The sequence below is a fragment of the Vigna umbellata genome, chromosome 4, assembly GCF_029865625.1.
Source record: "Vigna umbellata cultivar VRB3 chromosome 4, Vumbellata_1.0, whole genome shotgun sequence".
NCBI classification, from domain to species: Eukaryota; Viridiplantae; Streptophyta; class Magnoliopsida; order Fabales; family Fabaceae; genus Vigna; species Vigna umbellata.
This window is the reverse complement of record NC_142168.1, coordinates 34,230,693-34,248,531: the sequence shown is the minus strand read 5'-3', so window position 1 is coordinate 34,248,531 and position 17,839 is coordinate 34,230,693. Positions and strand designations below refer to the sequence as shown.

The window sequence follows — 17,839 nt, the reverse complement described above, 5'->3', positions numbered from 1 at the left end:
TTTTCAATTGATTCATAGTGATATATGGGGACCGTCTACAGTACCAAATATTTCTGGGGCCCGCTGGTTTGTAACATTTATTGATGATTGCACTAGGGTTACTTGGCTCTATTTGCTTAAACAAAAATCTGATGTCAGCACTGTCATTCCCATATTTCACTCAATGATCACAACTCAATTTGGAGTTAATATTAAAAGGTTTAGGACCGATAATGCTAGAGATTATTTCAACCAAACCATATCCTCGTATTTCCAATCTAATGGGATCATCCATGACTCTTCATGTGTTTATACCCCACAACAAAATGGAGTGGCAGAAAGAAAAAATGGGCATTTACTCAATATAACTCGGGCTCTTCTTTTTCAAGGGAATGTTCCAAAAAATTATTGGGGAGAAGCTGTTCTTACTGCATCATATCTTATTAATAGACTTCCCTCTCATGGCCTAAGTAATAAGAGTCCAATAGAAGTCCTAAATAATTTCTTTCCTCACTTTAAGAAATCAAATGGATTGATTCCTAGAATATTTGGATGTACAGCCTTTGCACATGTCCCTGTTCAAGCTAGAGATAAACTGGATCCCAGGGCTGTTAAATGTATTTTTTTAGGATATTCAGCCACACAAAAAGGGTATAAATGTTATGATCCTATCATTAAAAAATGGTATATCTCAGCTGATGTTACTTTTCTTGAAACTAAACCTTTTTTTAACAAAACCAATCCTACAGAACAATGTCTAGAAGACCCTCATGAAAATACTGAGTTCTTAACTCTGCCATATATCACAACCAACAGATCTGAGCCTCCAACTATACAACATAATTCTGAACGAGGATCAGAAGCTATGGATACAGATTTCCCCATTGAAGCAACTCGAATAGAAGCTGACAATCCTCCGAGATTTAACAAGGTTTACACCAGGAGAAAGCAAATTCCAGAGATGATGCAAGTCCATGAATCCAATCCAAGTTCTGCACCAGAAAATGAAGAAATACCTGAACCAGAAAATGAGATTGACCTTCCAATAGCCATCCGAAAAGGTACTAGAAATTGCACTAAAAAACCTCTCTATCCTCTCTCAAATTATGTTTCTTATGATAGATTATCAGCTAATCATAAAAGCTTTATTGTAAACTTGAATTCTGTGGTTATACCAAATAATATTATTGAAGCACTAGCAAAGAAAGAGTGGAGAGATGCTATGCAAGTGGAAATGACAGCATTAGAGAAGAATAACACTTGGGAAATTGTGGATAAACCCAAAGAAAAGAATATTGTTGACTGTAAGTGGATATTCACAGTAAAATATAATGCTGATGGGTCACTTGAACGATACAAAGCAAGATTGGTGGCCAAAGGATACACTCAAGCATATGGAATAGACTATGAAGAAACGTTTGCACCAGTTGCTAAAATGAATACTCTAAGGATTCTTCTATCCTTAGCTGCTCATTTTGATTGGAAACTACTACAGTATGATGTTAAAAATGCCTTTCTTCATGGAGACCTAGAGGAAGAAATCTACATGAACATCCCACAGGGGGTTGAAGGAGATAGACAAAATAAGGTGTGCAGACTTAAGAAGGCACTATATGGACTGAAACAATCTCCTAGAGCATGGTTTGGGAGGTTCTCAAAAGTTATGAAGGGATTTGGCTACAAACAAAGCCAAGGAGACCACACGTTGTTCATAAAACATTCAGAAAAGGGGAAGGTAACAGTTCTTTTGGTGTATGTGGATGATATTATAGTAACTGGGAATGATGAAAAAGAAAAGGAAAAATTGAAACAAAGACTAGTCCAAGAATTTGATCTCAAAGAGCTTGGAAAACTGAAATATTTTCTAGGAATTGAAGTAGCATACTCTACCCAAGGAATTTTTATATCCCAACAAAAATACATAACCGATTTGTTGGCTGAGACGAAGACTATTGGATGCAGACCCGCAACAACTCCAATGGACCCCAATCACAAACTGAGTAAATCTGGAGATGAACCAGAAGTAGAAAAAAGGATGTACCAGAGGCTGGTTGGAAAATTAATATATTTGGCGCATACCCGACCAGATATTGCCCATTCGGTAAGTGTAATAAGTCAGTTTATGCATGAACCAAAGGAGTCTCACCTTCAAGCTGCCTATAGGATTCTACATTACTTAAAAGGCACTCCTGGAAAGGGAATCCTATTCAAGAAGAATGAAAAATTGAACCTTGAAGCCTACACCGACGCAGACTATGCAGGATCTCTAATTGATAGAAGATCGACTACTGGATATTGTACTTTCCTGGGTGGAAATTTAGTAACTTGGAGAAGTAAAAAACAGAATGTAGTGTCTAGATCATCAGCTGAATCAGAGTTCAGAGCACTTGCTCAAGGAATATGTGAATTATTATGGATAAAAATTATTCTGGATGATTTGAAAGTTGATTTGAAGGGTCCCATGAAACTGTACTGTGATAATAAATCAGCAATAGAAATTGCACATAATCCGGTTCAACATGACCGGACAAAACACGTTGAAATAGATAGACACTTCATCAAAGAAAAAGTAGACGAAGGTCTATTATGCATGGCGTATGTCCCATCCAGGCAACAAGTAGCTGATGTGTTAACAAAAGGTCTCAATAGCCCTATCTTCCAAGATCTTATAAGCAAACTGGGAATGACCAATATCTATTCCTCAGCTTGAGGGGGGGTGTCAGAATATGTGAATTATTGTGCAATTAATATAGCAATTATGTGTAATCCTGCAATTATGTCTAATCCCTAAAATTAAGGGATTAGGATTAGTAATTATTGGGCAGATTTCCTTTTATTAAGATCAGGTATTATTGGGTAGATATCTCCTGATTTAGAGACTTTATTTCAGGAGATTTTTTACCTTAATTAGACAATAGTTTGTTTCTTTTTAAACACTTATGTATTGTTTCAAAAGTATGAATGAGAGAATAATTAATTCCAGCATCCTACTACTGTTTTACAACAGTTTGTAACACTTGCAACGAGTTGTATACGTGATATATGCTTTTTTCCATGTATTCATTGTCACTTAATGAATTGTTCTTGCGCAAGTTGTACATGTGACACTCACTATTCTTCCTTTTATTCATTCAACTTGCTAGATCACTTCCTGTGTTCTCTTCCAATATCTGAATCTGTGTATGTTTTTCCACCTTTTGCAGATTAGAGTGGGTGCCCATATATATCCGCAAAATCCAGTTCTTCACATAGGAAGTCCTCTTAACCTAAGCATAAAAGGTGTGGTCATTTTGGATGGTTGCTACTAATTTATTTTTCTATCAATGTCTTATCTCTTGAAAAAATTTCTTTTCTAAAAGGTTGTACTTATCAGATTTAGCTTTGTCTAACATGATTTCTAGAGTTACTTTGTTAACCCAGCACTGGAGCAGACAGTTATTTCAATTGCTTGACTGAGTTTTGAGTTCAGGGCATTTCATCTTTTCCTTTTACCAAATTATTCCATAGTGGTAATGGATTTTACCTTTAAGTTTCAGGTTTGAGTGATACAGTTTCTGGACAGTGGTTTACTACAAATAGAAGTGTAGTATCCGTTGATACACTATCTGGGACGGCCAAAGCTATTGGGCAAGGTTCAGCCCAAGGTGCTAGATTTTAGTACTGAAAATAAACCTTTTAAATGTCATTCTGGAGTTTTTGCTTTATAAACAATTATTACTCCCTCACTGAATGTTATTATGAGCAGTATCTTTCCGTTATGGAGGATCAAAACTGCAAACAACAATTACAGTGTTGAAAGGAGATTATATTTCTTTGCTTGGCCCAAAGGAGATGTTAACTAATGTCCCATACCCCTCGAAAGGATACAACTTCTCCGTGAAATTCAGGTTTGTGAATTATAACTCTATGGACTTTAACTTGGTTTGAAGAAAGCAACCTGCTTTTCTGACTGACTAGATTGTATAGTAATTCCTACAGTGAATCCCTTGGTGCACCTGGAGAAAACACGAGAATTTTATTCAATTGTAGAGTAGATCCACCATATGTGGGGTATAGATCTTTAACCATTTCTTTCTTTTGATTCTTTAAAGTGAACAATTCATTCTTAGATATATCTTCTACCTCCATTCACTGAAGGTACGTGAAGCCATGGCTGGATCAGGAATCTGGCAATTCATATTGCTTATTTTTCCCTTACTCACCGGAGCATTTGGTGCACTCAGTACCTAAGTTAGAAGGCATGAGGCCAGATGTATCAGTCTCCATTTCTGCTTCTCTTGAAAATGAACATATATCTGGATCTGCTTCAGCACTTTTTATTGGCGGATTTTCTATAATGGAGATGAGCAAGGTGTGGATCTTTGATTCTTCCTCGTTTTATTGCTACAAATTACATTTCAGAATTAGGCAAGAGTGCTTGATTTATGAAGTTTAGTGCCTGTGATTTTCTTGATCTGGATTCTTGACCATTTTAATCTCCTTTATGCTTGTGATGTGCCAAATTGCAAATACATTGGATCCCTCACCCCAACCTGATTGTGAAATGAAAATTAGTCTATGATGTTAATATGTTACCCCCATACCCTCAGAATCCGTTGCTGCTGAATCTGACACCAGGCTCAAACAAAACTGCCATTACCATATTGGGAAATACTGGTAAGATGACATATCTTCGTTTTTTTTCTTCTATGATCATTTTGTTGCTTGATCACCCAATACTTTTGTCAGAAGTTGATCTTCATAAAAATATTGTGGTCTGGTGGGGATGTAAATCATTGTGATGGGTCCCGTGGAGATGTTCCCGGTTGTCATCTTTGATAATTGTTGAGAACATAGTTGCCACAAAAAATTGTTGCTGTCGTCTACAATATGTAAGGTTAAACGTTGGCCTTTTTGTTATAGATGTTGAAATTCACTGGCATCATCGAGATTTGATTATGATCAGTCTCATCCACAGAGAAGATATTGGCATTCGTGGGTATGCACGGTATGAGGTGAGTACTTTCAATGGATTTCTTCACTGGTCAAATCTAAATTTGAAGTTACAGAAACTAGGTGATTTTTTAATACCTTGAGTTGAGCTTTGCATTTCTTTTATGCGTACTGCAAGCCGGTGCTAAAGTATCATCTGAGAAGTTGCAGAGCTATAAAGTGAACTAATCCCGTTGTTAGACATGCAATAAATGTGCTGATTTTGGATTTAAAATACATTCGAATTTATTTTTCTTGTCCATGTCTCCAGGTTCAACTTCTGAAAGCCAAGAGATTCAGAGACAAAATCCGCATCACACTTCCAGCTAATGGTTACGTATTCGTGAAGCTTAATATTACTTAATTACCTTCGGCATTTATAATTTTTTTTTTCTCAAAAGGGAATAAACTCAACACTGTTTGGGTAAACTTCTTTATAAACATTTATGGAGAAGAAAATAAGTAAAATGAAACAAACTTCTCCCAGAAGTTAAAATCAACTTTTGGAGATACTAAATGAAATAAGCCTATCCAAATTAGCCTATGGGATAAATTTGTTTCATTGGTCGATTTATTTTCATATACATGTACTTGTAGGGAAGTTTATTCAAACAAATTTTAAGTCTGTTAGAGTTCACTATTCTAGTCTCTGAAAGCATAAAAGTGCGGTCACATTAGTCTCTAAGCTATTATTTTACCCTAAAGTTAACCACTTAATGTCACCTTAGTCGTTGAAATCATATTAATACTTATAGAGATTGCATCTTTGACTAAAGTGGGTGATAGATTGCACTTTCACGAGCTTACTTGAATTTTAATACTTATAGAGATTAAAGTGACAGCCTCTTGATGATGACGTTGGATATTCATCCCAAAGTTTAATCTTCCTTTTCCCTGTTTTATTACAGGCCAGAGTGTGGAAATAGACGTCAACCATGAACCTGAGGAAACAGCACCATCCAGCATAGCCATAAATAAAGCCTTCTGGGGAAGTATTCTGGGATGTTTTCTGCTGTTGATTTTATCAATCGTTATCTTCACACGTTTCTTCGAGAAACCAGAGAGATCTCAGCAAACAAGTTCCTCGGTTACTACAACTACAAGCATTGCAGCTCCCATAACTCCTGATAGAAGCAACCCGTCTGCTGTAAATGAAATGTCTCCGCGAACACCTCAACCATTTGTAGACTATGTGAGGAGAACCATCGACGAAACTCCATATTATAAGCGAGAAGGGAGAAGAAGGGTTAATCCACAGAACACGTTTTAGACTCTTCCACTACTCTCACTTCTGATAAGACCTGACTAATGTTGTATGTTTTCTAAACCTGAGAATTTTGTTATCTACATCTAGCTGTGCAAATTTAGGAATGTGTTATCATTCTTTGATCATCACGTTGCATATTTGTCTCGTTCTTAGGCTAGTGCTGCAGTTTCATTACCATTTAGGGATGTTTGTAATTGCTCTACCTTATTGCTTCACCATGTTTGTAACTTGTTTTTTAAATGATGGTAATGCAATGTCGCTTGTAAAATAGGATTACATTTGTAGGGTGGTAGATGATGAAACGGTGGACTGAAATATAACTAAGTAGAATGGATTCAAAATGCCATTTTGTTATTTGGATATTAATAATTAATTATGAATTCGATTAAGGATTTCTAACTTTCTAATTTTATATTTTTGTTTATTTTACAACTCTTTAATTTATTGTATGTACTATATTTGATAGAAAATATAGAATTGAGTGGAAGAAATATTGTAACAAATAACTTTTTAGGAATGTATGTTGTGTTTTAATATTTAATACCTTTTTAGGATGATTTTTAAATATAACATAATTCGTGGACAAGTTTTTAGCATAATTGGTTGCTTGATGTTGCTCTTGTGTAATCTTAATGTTCATAATTGTTTTTCGAGGACAAGAAGTTAAAACTTGTTAATATTGATACACGCTTTATCATTCTTTCAAGGTTTAATAACCTTTTGTCTTTTTATTCATTAAATTTTCTTCGTTTAATTTCACTATTTTAAAAGGCCTTTATTTAAAATTGTTTTTAAATTTTATATTTATTTGCTTTAAATTGTTATAAAATTTGAATGTCTCGCGACATTTCATATTAACACAGTTTGATCAAGGTTTGATATAGTTTGATCAAGACCTTTACAACTCAACTCGACTAATTGTCAATTTGTTGGGCTCGTATGCCTAGTTTTTTATTTTTGTCATCGAAAGTGTAATATCACATGGAAACAAATTGAAATTTGAATTTTTACATGAAAACAAGTAGATGACGGGTTGTTGGGATGAAAATTGAAACGAATTATCATATGGATTGTTTCAAATATTGGTCAACCTATATTAGACCTTAGTTAAGTTGTATCAGACCTTAGTGAGACTGTCGGGTTAGGTTAACATGAAGTATTGTGGCATAAGTTTGATTTTTTTTTAATGATGTGTCGGGTTAGGTTAACATGAAGTATTGTGGCATAAGTTTGATTTTTTTTAATGATGTTCGGCTAGCCCGATTGACCCGCGAAGTTAGCCTATAATCAATTACATGTACCAATTGCATTTTCAAAATTGGAAATTATCTTGTTCCAAAACGACTTTCTATTGAAATTGTTAGGTCCCCTAACGATTCCAATGTAATGTAAATATTCATTATAATCAATTACATCACCTTAAAGTCGTTGGGAGACTAACAACTTTCAGTTTCAACGCGATCAAAACAAAAGTCGTGTGGGGTTGCACAACTTTTCCATTTAATTTTTTGTGAGGTTATATGACTTGTCTATTATCGTATCTTTTTTTTAAATTTTCTTATTTTCATAATTATTGCACCAAATTATGTGTATACAGGCTAGATTGCAATTAGTATGTACAATGATGACATATCAACTAATGTAATAGCCATCTCACACATTGATAGATAAAAATTGTTGATATTTTTGTGGCACCTCTAAATAAAGATAGACAATAAGCATTTGCACTTACCTCATATCCAAAAGTGCAAAATGACATGTAATAATCTACATTACTCAAATACATATGGCGGTGTGGTGTATTTAACTTATTCATGTTGTGTCCATTTCATACCAACTTCAAGCTTCCACGATACTACAATTATAAAAAATTAATATATTATTGGAAACAAAATAATATATGCCATATTTAAATTCTAACATAACCACCTTACTAATTTGTCATATGATATATGTATATTGTTACCACTTAAGAATCCATTATGTTCTCTCATAAATGGTCCATTGAAGGTACTATTCTTTTAACACACATTTTTATTAACATTGTCCTTTAGGTGACTAGGTCCCAAAAATTGTAAACCATGTGATTTGTATAATTTTTTTTTACTGAGATAAGAAATTTTCACACATAAATTATGGAATTAGGAAAAATTAAAAAAAATTATGAAAATAGGTAAGTCGTGCAACTCCTACACAACTTCAAATGAAGAAGTCGTGTATGTCCACGTGACTTCTACTCTGACACCGTTGAAAAGTGAAGTTGTCAGTCCTTTCAATGACTTCAATGTGATGTAATCGATTATAATGCATAGGTAATCAATTAAATTAAGTTAAAGTTGTTGGGGAGTCTAATGACATTAAAAGTTATTTTGGTACAAGACGACTTCTAATTGGATAATACATATTGTAATAGATTATATGATACTTGTAATTAAATACTAGGAGAGGAGAATGAAAAAATAATATATATATATATATATATATATATATATATATATATATATATATATATATATAAATGTATATGATCATTTAATCAAATACAAATAATTGATTCTCTCGCAAACATAATTAATTCCATGATTTCCATGTCAAGCGTCTTTGATTTTGTAAATTATGATATCATATATGTTGTGAAAAAGATTCTACAAATTCTATTCCAAAACACAACTTATATGTTTTAGAAAGTTTCTTCTACGAAGCTCGTTATGAAAACCGTCTCATATATTCTCTTACAAGCCTATTTCAAAAATCTTATTTTTCAAAACTCATTCCATAATACATGTTATGTTCTAAAAATTTGGAAAAACTTGTTGCAAAACATTTCCACAATAGATTATCCACAAGTCACTTTTATGAAGGATAAAATAATTATTTAAAAATTATGACGTACAGTTAGAAATTATACGGGGTGTAGGAAGAAAAAAAGAGCATTTTTCTCTTCTTTATTCTCGACATCAGCCCCACTCACTCTCAGAATAAAAAAAATAAAAAATAAAAAAAAATAGAAAAGGGTTTTACAAAATTTAAACACGAGAGAGAAGCAATATCCATCTAGGGTTTCTCTTTTTACTTTTCTCATTCTCTTTCGCTTTCGCTTTCGCAAGCTCTTCTGAATTCGCAAGCTATGGAATCTCCCGGTAACGAGCATGTGGTGGATGCCGCTGACCCCAACGACGTCGTTACACCTTTCTCTCACAGAGAAGAACCCCACAATTCCCAACCCCTCACCGGCGACGGTGCCAGTCCCGGGTAATATGCCCTTTTCCATTTATTTATCGTAGTTTCTTTTGTTTTTTCGGAAATTTTTTAAATTGGAGCAATTCGGCAAAAGCAGCTCATGAAAAGAACCAATCTTTCTGCACTTCCTAGAAAAAGGGTTTTCAATTTGTTGGTATTTAGATTAGACGATAATAATGTTCTTAGATTTGGTTCTAATTGCACTCGACCCATAATTTGCAGAAAGATATTTATAGGTGGTTTAGCGAGAGAAACGACCATTGGTTAGTGCTTGCTTTGCCTTTGTTTATGATTATCGTAATTGTTATTTTTGGGGTGTGGCAACCCTTTCTCTGAATTGTGTGGATTTGTAGCTTTGAGCATTGATTTCTCATAACCTTACCCGTATGACTTATGTAATTTGTTGCAGCTCAATTTATTAAGCACTTTGGGAAATATGGTGAGATCACGGATTCGGTCATCATGAAGGACAGGAAAACTGGGCAACCTCGCGGATTCGGGTTTATAACGTACGCCGATCCCTCGGTGGTTGATAAAGTCATTGAGGATCCTCACGTCATCAATGGAAAACAAGTATGACTTGAATCTGATGATGTCTTGGCTAAGGATGTCATGTTACCTGTTTTTTGTTTTGATTATAGTGATTAGTGAATGGATACTTTGCTGGCTCTTATGGTTTTGGGATCATCATATATAGGTTGAGATTAAGCGGACGATACCAAGGGGAGCTGTTGGCTCTAAGGATTTTAGGACAAAGAAAATTTTTGTAGGTGGAATTCCTTCAAATGTGACTGAAGGTAGGTTACCTCTTTAGTTAGCTAAATTCTTTGCTGCTTGACTGAGGTGTCAACAAGGGGGACACATTGCAACACCTTGAGAGAGCAACCTTCGAACTGAGGACAGTATGGGCATAAAAATTTATCTAAGTTTCAGATCCTAGAATTAAATACTGTTTTTATATTTGAGAGTACTGTTTAGGATCTGCAGAGGTTTACTCTGATATTATAGACAGACAGAACTCCCTTATTGTGTTGTACCTTGTATGTTCAAGTTTTCTTCTCCTAGAAATTCTTATGAATCACTTGGCCACATGTAATTTACATCTGTCCTGATGTGAATGACGTGTTTTTATTTGTTTGACGGTGTGTAAGTAAATTGACTATTTTCATTATGATTCCCTTTTGTCCCTTTAAATCTGTGGTACAGTTTACTTTCAACAGACTGTTAGACAGTGAAACAGTTTTTGATTTTCAAAGTAACTCATTAATCATTGAATAGTTTCAGTGAACGGCAGTTCCTTTGGTTGGTAGTTTTTAATCAAAGATGCACTTGTGCAGATGAATTCAGAGACTTCTTTACTCGCTATGGTGAAGTAAAAGATCACCAAATAATGCGGGACCACTCCACCAACAGATCTCGTGGCTTTGGGTTTATCACATTTGATTCTGAAGAAGCAGTTGATGATCTTCTATCCATGGGGAACAAAATTGAATTTGCTGGAGCTCAGGTGAGGAATCTTTTACTAAAACCGAGTACATGTGTTACATTGTTTTACTCTTGACTTGTGTAACTGACATCCAGATCCAGAGGGTTGATTGTATAAAATTTTAAATCTCTTGGCTGAAAGTTTATTTTGAATGGAATTGAAAATAGTGAAATATTGGCAACTTGATTTTGTTTGCGCCATGAAATTTATATTTTAGAGTTTGCCTTTGCAAAAAATATCTTTTAAAGGTTTTAATCTTCAAGGTGGAGACTCATTATTGGCTCTGATTCTCTTGTTCAAAGAATATAACTCATGAGTAATCTGTAACTTTAACTCTTAATTTAATGAAAATAATCAAGTAGCAATGATTTCTCACCTTTTTATTAAGTTCAATGTACCAGTTGCATTGTTCTGAAATCAAATTATCGGATCCATAGTTCCATATCATCATACTTATCTGTATTTTAGTGAAAGTTATTGCTCCGAGTATCAAAGTAAATATTCTAACAAGAATCCACATTGGAAATTAATAAGGGTCAACTGGTTGGCCAAATCAGTTATTTGCTGAGACCTTGGAATACTCTAGAAAGAAAATAGTGCTTATTGAAAAGGAAAAGGAGAGGAGTGAGAGATAACCAGTTGGAAGAAAGGGCAAGGGATCTGATATTTAGGCTTGGGACTTTTCCCGTGCATTTTAATTTGTGTTCATGTAATTGTGTTCTAATTTGAACGAGGGAATATCTGTTTGTGTTGCAATTTCTACCAGTGCCTCCAGAAGTCTGAGAGGGTTTGTATTGGTTTTTTGGATAAATTTAGTTAACTTATCTTATTCTTCTTCAGGATAGGTTTACTTTGCTTTGAATAGTAAGCAAAAGCTGCAGTAGAGAGTAAAATATATGGGAAGATAGTTCAAGCGTATTAATTAGAAAAATCTACTATTCTTTTGTGATTAAAATGTAGTTTTACCGATACATGATGCCATCTTTTGTGATTAAAATGTAGTTTTACAGCTATTTAATTACAGCTGTACTAACTACCTTGTCTTTTCCTTCTTTTATAAACTATACCGAACCTATCACTTGAAGTGGTGTTTCTTAGTGTGTGCATGTTTGTTTTACTACTGTATCCTACTTCCAAATACACGAAGTCATTGGCATTCAAAGTATCTGGATGGATTTGCAATTTAACAGATCAAGAACCTTATTGAAGCATTTTTTCTATTTACATTCTTTTTCATCAATAAAGTAAACTTGTCATTTTTCTTATGTAGGTGGAAATCAAGAAGGCTGAACCAAAGAAGCCAAACTCGGCACCTCCATCATCCAAGCGCTACAATGACTCAAGATCTTCATACGGTGGTGCTGGATATGGAGATGCCTATGATGGATTTGGTGGCAATTTTGGAGTTGGGGGTGGTTATAGATCAGGTGGTGCTTATGGTGGCGGTAGGGGTGGTGCTTATGGTGCCTATGGAAGTGAATTTGGTGGTTATGGAGGATATGCTGGTGCGATGGGACCGTACAGAGGAGATCCCTCCCTCGGTTATGCTGGTCGATATGGTGGAAGCTTTAGTAGAGGGTATGATCTTGGTGGGTATGGTGGACCTAGTGAGAATTATGGGGCATATGGTGGGGGTGGTGGTTCTTCTGGTGGTGCTGGTGCCGGTGCCTATCAAAGTGGCTATGATGGCAGCCTAGGAGGTGGATATGGAGGGACTAGTGGGGGTCCCTTCTATGGGAGCAGTAGAGGTGGTTATGGTGCTGGCCGATACCATCCTTATGGAAGATAAGATTGGATATCGAGCATTTGTAGTCTAGGACTAATATGTCTAGCATCAAAGCAAGTTTGTAGTCTGTGTTTGGTTCATCAGTTAGATTACATGTTTTCTTTTCAAAAGAGAATTGCCAAGTATGCTTTCATTTATCAGCACACCCATTTCTGGGAAGTCTAAACAAAATTTTCATTTGATCCCCCTTTGAAGTCTTTTTTTGTTCATGTAAGCTGCAAATTGTGCAGATGCTTGTATTCTCAATGTTATTGTTGCTTTGTACCATTTCTTACTACCATCTTTTTTTTTATGTTTTCGACTTGATTATACCATGCTGGTCTATTTTTTTATGCATGAAAATTTTGGGGAGTACATTGAGTTAGTTGATTTTATTGTTCAATATTACAAACCTTTTTGGGTTTTCATATTTTATTAAGATATAGATTTAAGTAAATGCCTTGTTTTGTTTCTTCAATTAATCGTGTATTAAAATTCATTTCATTTATTAATTTGTCAAAATGGTTTTGTTAACAAAAAGAAAACATTGGATAAAAGTACATGTTTTTTATGAGCAAATGAATGGAAGTGCATGTACTAGTCCTTGATTTGATATACGGTAATTTAAAGGGATAAAAATGTTTTTGATCATTTTGGGTTTTGTTTATTTTTCAAACTTTGATCAATTTTGTCCTCTTTTTAAAAAAACATGGATTTAGTTTTCTTTGACCAATGTTGTTAGTTTTTTTTTTCAGATGTGGTAAATGTTTTGAACATGTTTAAGACGTGTACTCACGATTGAGTTATTTGAGTTCTTTGTTCATCTTATTTGGCTAGGATGAGTCTTGTGCATAGGTTGTTTAGATTTGATTTTGCCCAAGAATGCAAAAGTTTAAGTGTGGATACATTTGATAACTTAATTTCTATATGTTAAATTATATTATTTTAATATTTTGTTTATGTAATTTAAAGAATAATTTTGTTGTAAAAATTCTAATATAATGATTATTAAAATATAAATATATTAAAGTTATAAGGATTATTTAAGTTATTAAAAAATCATAAAATATCATAAAATAAGGTTTCACTTCTGTTTTATAAGTTACGTTCTTAAAATAACATAAAAACACTGCAACCACACTGTTCGAAATCACATGATTTTGGCCCATTTTTAGATACTAAATTGTGAAATAATGGCAACCAGAAAAATTAATGGGAAGAACAAACAAAATAGTGGTTAAGAAAAATTGTTATCACTTTTAATTTAAAAGTTTTAGTAAAGTCTAACACCAACCACTAGAATCAAGATGATGATGGGGAGATGATATATGGCAATGAAGAACTTAAAATCATGTTCATCTTGATAGATAATCGGCAAAGCTTTCACAAACTAACGACAATTTATCTGCTATAATCTGATTAATTTGTTGCAATGGCATTGTCATCTTCTATAGTAATGACATCAGGAAAACCCAAAGGAAATAATATGCCAAAAAGCAAGAGTAGAGTATGAACTCGCCTAAACAAATAGATACCTTAAAGTAAGCATATGTAAACATAAAAGGTTCTAGGATGAATTATTACACTGTTAGTGTTAGAAACAAAAAGTCTGCAATTATAACACCTGATACAATCCTACACAGCTCAGGAAGAAGAACAGTGAGCTTAAATATATGCACTATTCACAAAAGGTGTGCTATATATACACTTCAATTCTGAGTTACCAATTTTCCAATTCAAGTTTTGCCTTCTGCATAACTTCCTGAGCTGCAATTTGCTTTGTCTGTCTTTCTTCACTTTGTTTCTTTGCCATTTTCGTTTGCTTCAGCGTTATGTCAGTCGCCAATATATTCCTTTCCAAATGACCAAGGCGAGTTTCAATCTTTAAGGTCTCCAACTCACAAAACTTTAATTGATTTTGTTTTGCATTGAGCATGGCCTCGAGATGAGAGACCTGTTCACATAGCAATTGTCCATGTCTTTTTGATGCTTCAAGCAAAGCTTTGGTCTTGACATGATCATCTTGGAGTTGAACTAATCTCATTTTCTCCTCCTCAAAGAATTTGTTGAGATCTTCCATAGTAAGGAAATTTTCCATGGATCTATCTATTTCTGCAATTGATGATGCAAAATTGATATAGTCCAAGACATGATCAGAAAACTTTTTGTAGTCAACCTGTAAAACATCTAATATTGCAAAAGTGGTTTCTGCTGCCTCTTTCATGGACTCATGCTCATGAGGAGCCAAGGTTTCTAGATCAGCTAGAAGTTGTTGCTGTGTGAACAAGATCACTTCTCTATGCCTTGATGCCTTTGACTTTCTTTCACCATCTGGTGATTTGCTGGGACTAACTACATGTCCAGAAGCCTCAGTATGGCAACCAGTTGAAAGTTGGGCATGTTGTTGACTAACACTTTTTATAGCAAGCTTGTTGCAAGGACCATCAGAAACATTCCTCTGTTTAGGGACAATTATTGGATTAAAGGATGGGAAAATGCCTGTAAGGATGAGACACAATCAACCACAATTCTAAATCAAAGTGCACATAAACACATAAAAAAACTGATGAAGTTATACAGCAGAAAAATGGCTTAGGCGTGGGGAGATTCAAGCTTTGAGCTGGATGGAAGAAAATAAGACGGCCAAGCCAACCCATTCGACAAGAACCTGCAATAAGATCAAATCGAGTTTTAAGACTAAATATGACTAAATCACAGGTTTTCTCTCTCAAATAGAGTTTTAAGACTAAATAAGATTAAACTGCTTTCAAACATGACACAATCCAATTTCTTAAGTTCAAACTTAAACTGATTGTAACAATAATGACCTGTGATTAAATTTGTAAAGAATCAAGTAAAAATAATTAAACTAATGTAACTTTGCTCCAAAAGTTGCAGCTGAAACATAAAGGAAAAATGAAAGAAAGAAACAGATCTCCGAGAACAAAGAAAGAAAATATTACCAAATGAAGCATTGGAGGAAATGCGCCTCTCAAACATAATTTGTCGCCAACGCATCCTTGAAGGTATTGATATTTGAGATAGTGATAGAAATGCTTCTTCCTCAACAGTATCCCACGATACCGAGTTTATAAACTCGGAATCATCACCATCAACCATGAAATCTGGAAAACCATTGCGATTCGAATCTGCTACAGTTAATACTGCACCACTATCTTCTTTGTCTGGCACAGCCAAGGGATCCTCAGAATAGACTGTAACTTTCATTCTTTCACTGAGTTTACTTCCCAGCTCATTATCAGTTTCATCATTTTGGCATTCCTCCCAAAAATCATGAAGACTCCTTTGGCTGCTTCGCTGTGTAGGAACAATGCTTTTTCCATCAAGCAGTTTAATCTCATCCTCCCAAATACGGTATCCACAAGATCCATGACCCTATATAACAATTATCAGTTTAATGATACATTTTCAAGATAACCCAAAAGGATACTTGCCATATACATCAAACAGCTTATAGGCACCAAAAATCCAATATCATCCCTCTTATGCTACAAAACATAAATCTTTCCCCAAAAACCCAATAACACACACATACACAAAAAAGAACCATAACATCAATCAGAAAATAAAGGTCATGAACCATACCTGTTTAACAGGGCAAGTAAAATAGTACTTAAAATCCCCATCTGTCTCTTTGCTTTTAACCCTTCTACAAACTCCAGCCTTACACGCACACTCAGGATACTTTATCCTTGGAGGCTGCAAATCTCTCTCAGCAACAGGTTCATCGCACCACTTAACAAAGTCCTTACATTTTACCCCCTTTAACATAACCACCAACATCATCTTTAAAATCATAATCACAAGAGAAAGATGCAAAACTGCAAGTGTTAGAAGCGTACACTTTTGATGGGGCAGGTATAGAAGTTCCTCCCACTGCGTGAGGTTTTGATTTCGCATGCGCCATGCCCACAACTGCACTGTACACCGTTGGGAGAAGGTGAGTCGCGTTTAGAATTGGGGGATTTGGAAGGACAGTACCAAGACCAATGTCCAAGTTGGTGACAATTGAAGCATTCTTCTTGCTGCATTCGTTTGACAAGATGTGGGGGGATTACAGTAGTGCTTTGAGAACTCTGAGCTTGAAATTCTGAAGGTGAATGCGAGAAATACATGGTTGTCTTGCTCTTGGTGAAACACGACCAAAGAAGAATGAAGGTTGGAACAAAGAGAGAAGAGATTCTGAACAGTGAAGATGTAATGCAGTAGTGGAGCTGGAGTGTCCGTTCAACATGCTTAAGGACAACAACGTCAACATTCCAATGATTCTCACGCATTTGAATGCTTTCAACTTCACAAATAATTTAATAATGTTACTGTGAAGAGCTTCCAAAATTGTACTATAATGTCGCCAAAAGTCACTAACGTCAATGTTTCATTCGCCGTAATCAAAGGATGAGAATAAATATGAAGCATAAATTTTGTGAGTTTTTTGAAATAATCTATTTTAAATTTTAGGTTATTTCATGTGATGATGTTTAGACTATCAACAAAAACAATTTATTAGGTGGTGAAATAAATTTTAAATTATCAGTCAGAAACAAGTTAGACTATATATCTGGAGTAACTTTACCAAACTAATATTATTATATATTTTTATCAATATATTGAAATACTTTCACAATTCTTACTTATTTACACTAAATATTTTACATAAAAAAAGCTATTAAATTCAATGTTTACAAAATAAATATAATCTTTACAAATTTTCAAACTTTTATATTTAAATTAAAATGTGTAAAAACGCAAAAATATAGAGAAAAACTATTTTAAGTGTTGTTTCATCATTGATATTAAGTGGTATGTAAAAACCAAGTCGGCTTAAGTTAAAAGCTCAATTGAGTCAACTCAGACTAGAAACTCAGTTGAGTTAGTTCAGACGGAAGGGTCAATCAAGTCGACCTAAGTTGAAAGACAAATCAATTTGGCATAAGCTGAAGTTCGAGATAAGTTAATCTGAGCTGAAGGTCAAATTAGGTCAGTTCGAACCAAAGGTCGAGTCAAGTTAGTCAGACCGTAGGTCGAGTTGAGTTGCTCGAATTAAGTATTATAGATTCAATGGATCACTGTTTTTAAATACAGTAATCTTGTTAGGTTTAGTTTTCTGTTT

General features: G+C 34.5%; 3 protein-coding genes across 4 annotated transcripts in view; 2 read left to right on the top strand and 1 right to left on the bottom strand.

Moving 5' to 3' along the window:
• EMB3012 (embryo defective 3012) overlaps positions 1–6,624 on the top strand; it is a 32,562-nt gene extending 25,938 nt beyond the window's left edge. Inside the window, exons 28-36 of one of the 2 annotated variants that reach the window (XM_047302402.2) lie at positions 3,183–3,258; positions 3,516–3,623; positions 3,725–3,866; positions 3,958–4,029; positions 4,117–4,330; positions 4,569–4,635; positions 4,882–4,973; positions 5,222–5,282; positions 5,859–6,624. In XM_047302402.2, the coding sequence (XP_047158358.2) occupies positions 3,183–3,258; positions 3,516–3,623; positions 3,725–3,866; positions 3,958–4,029; positions 4,117–4,330; positions 4,569–4,635; positions 4,882–4,973; positions 5,222–5,282; positions 5,859–6,220 (1,194 nt within the window). In that variant the 3' untranslated portion in view covers positions 6,221–6,624. Of the gene's footprint in view, positions 1–3,182; positions 3,259–3,515; positions 3,624–3,724; positions 3,867–3,945; positions 4,030–4,116; positions 4,331–4,568; positions 4,636–4,881; positions 4,974–5,221; positions 5,283–5,858 lie in introns of both variants that reach the window. The other variant, XM_047302410.2, reaches the window with a different exon arrangement.
• Positions 6,625–9,249: 2,625 nt separating this feature from the next.
• On the top strand, positions 9,250–12,996 carry LOC148199989 (RNA-binding (RRM/RBD/RNP motifs) family protein). The gene is made up of 6 exons (XM_088112350.1): positions 9,250–9,469; positions 9,680–9,720; positions 9,867–10,030; positions 10,155–10,254; positions 10,795–10,964; positions 12,214–12,996. The coding sequence occupies exons 1-6, from the start codon at positions 9,345–9,347 to the stop codon at positions 12,730–12,732; spliced, it is 1,119 nt and encodes a 372-aa protein (XP_087968476.1). The 5' UTR covers positions 9,250–9,344; the 3' UTR covers positions 12,733–12,996.
• A 1,264-nt stretch (positions 12,997–14,260) lies between these two features.
• LOC148199988 (uncharacterized) lies at positions 14,261–17,025 on the bottom strand. The gene is made up of 5 exons (XM_088111997.1): positions 16,572–17,025; positions 16,315–16,491; positions 15,672–16,104; positions 15,287–15,376; positions 14,261–15,207 (listed from the first exon to the last, which is right to left on the bottom strand). Exons 1-5 carry the CDS (start codon positions 17,004–17,006, stop codon positions 14,429–14,431), a joined length of 1,914 nt encoding a protein of 637 aa, XP_087968123.1. The 5' UTR covers positions 17,007–17,025; the 3' UTR covers positions 14,261–14,428.
• Between the last annotated feature and the right edge of the window lie 814 nt (positions 17,026–17,839).

Coding starts and splice junctions, on each gene's coding strand:
- LOC148199989 (XM_088112350.1), top strand. CDS start 9,345: ATGGAATCTCCCGGTAACGAGCATGTGGTGGATGCCGCTGACCCCAAC. Junction 9,721..9,866: donor AGCGAGAGAAACGACCATTG/GTTAGTGCTTGC, acceptor AATTTGTTGCAG/CTCAATTTATTAAGCACTTT. Junction 10,031..10,154: donor ACGTCATCAATGGAAAACAA/GTATGACTTGAA, acceptor CATCATATATAG/GTTGAGATTAAGCGGACGAT.
- LOC148199988 (XM_088111997.1), bottom strand. CDS start 17,006: ATGCGTGAGAATCATTGGAATGTTGACGTTGTTGTCCTTAAGCATGTT. Junction 16,105..16,314: donor TTACTTGCCCTGTTAAACAG/GTATGGTTCATG, acceptor ATTGTTATATAG/GGTCATGGATCTTGTGGATA. Junction 15,208..15,286: donor GCCTAAGCCATTTTTCTGCT/GTATAACTTCAT, acceptor TCATCCTTACAG/GCATTTTCCCATCCTTTAAT.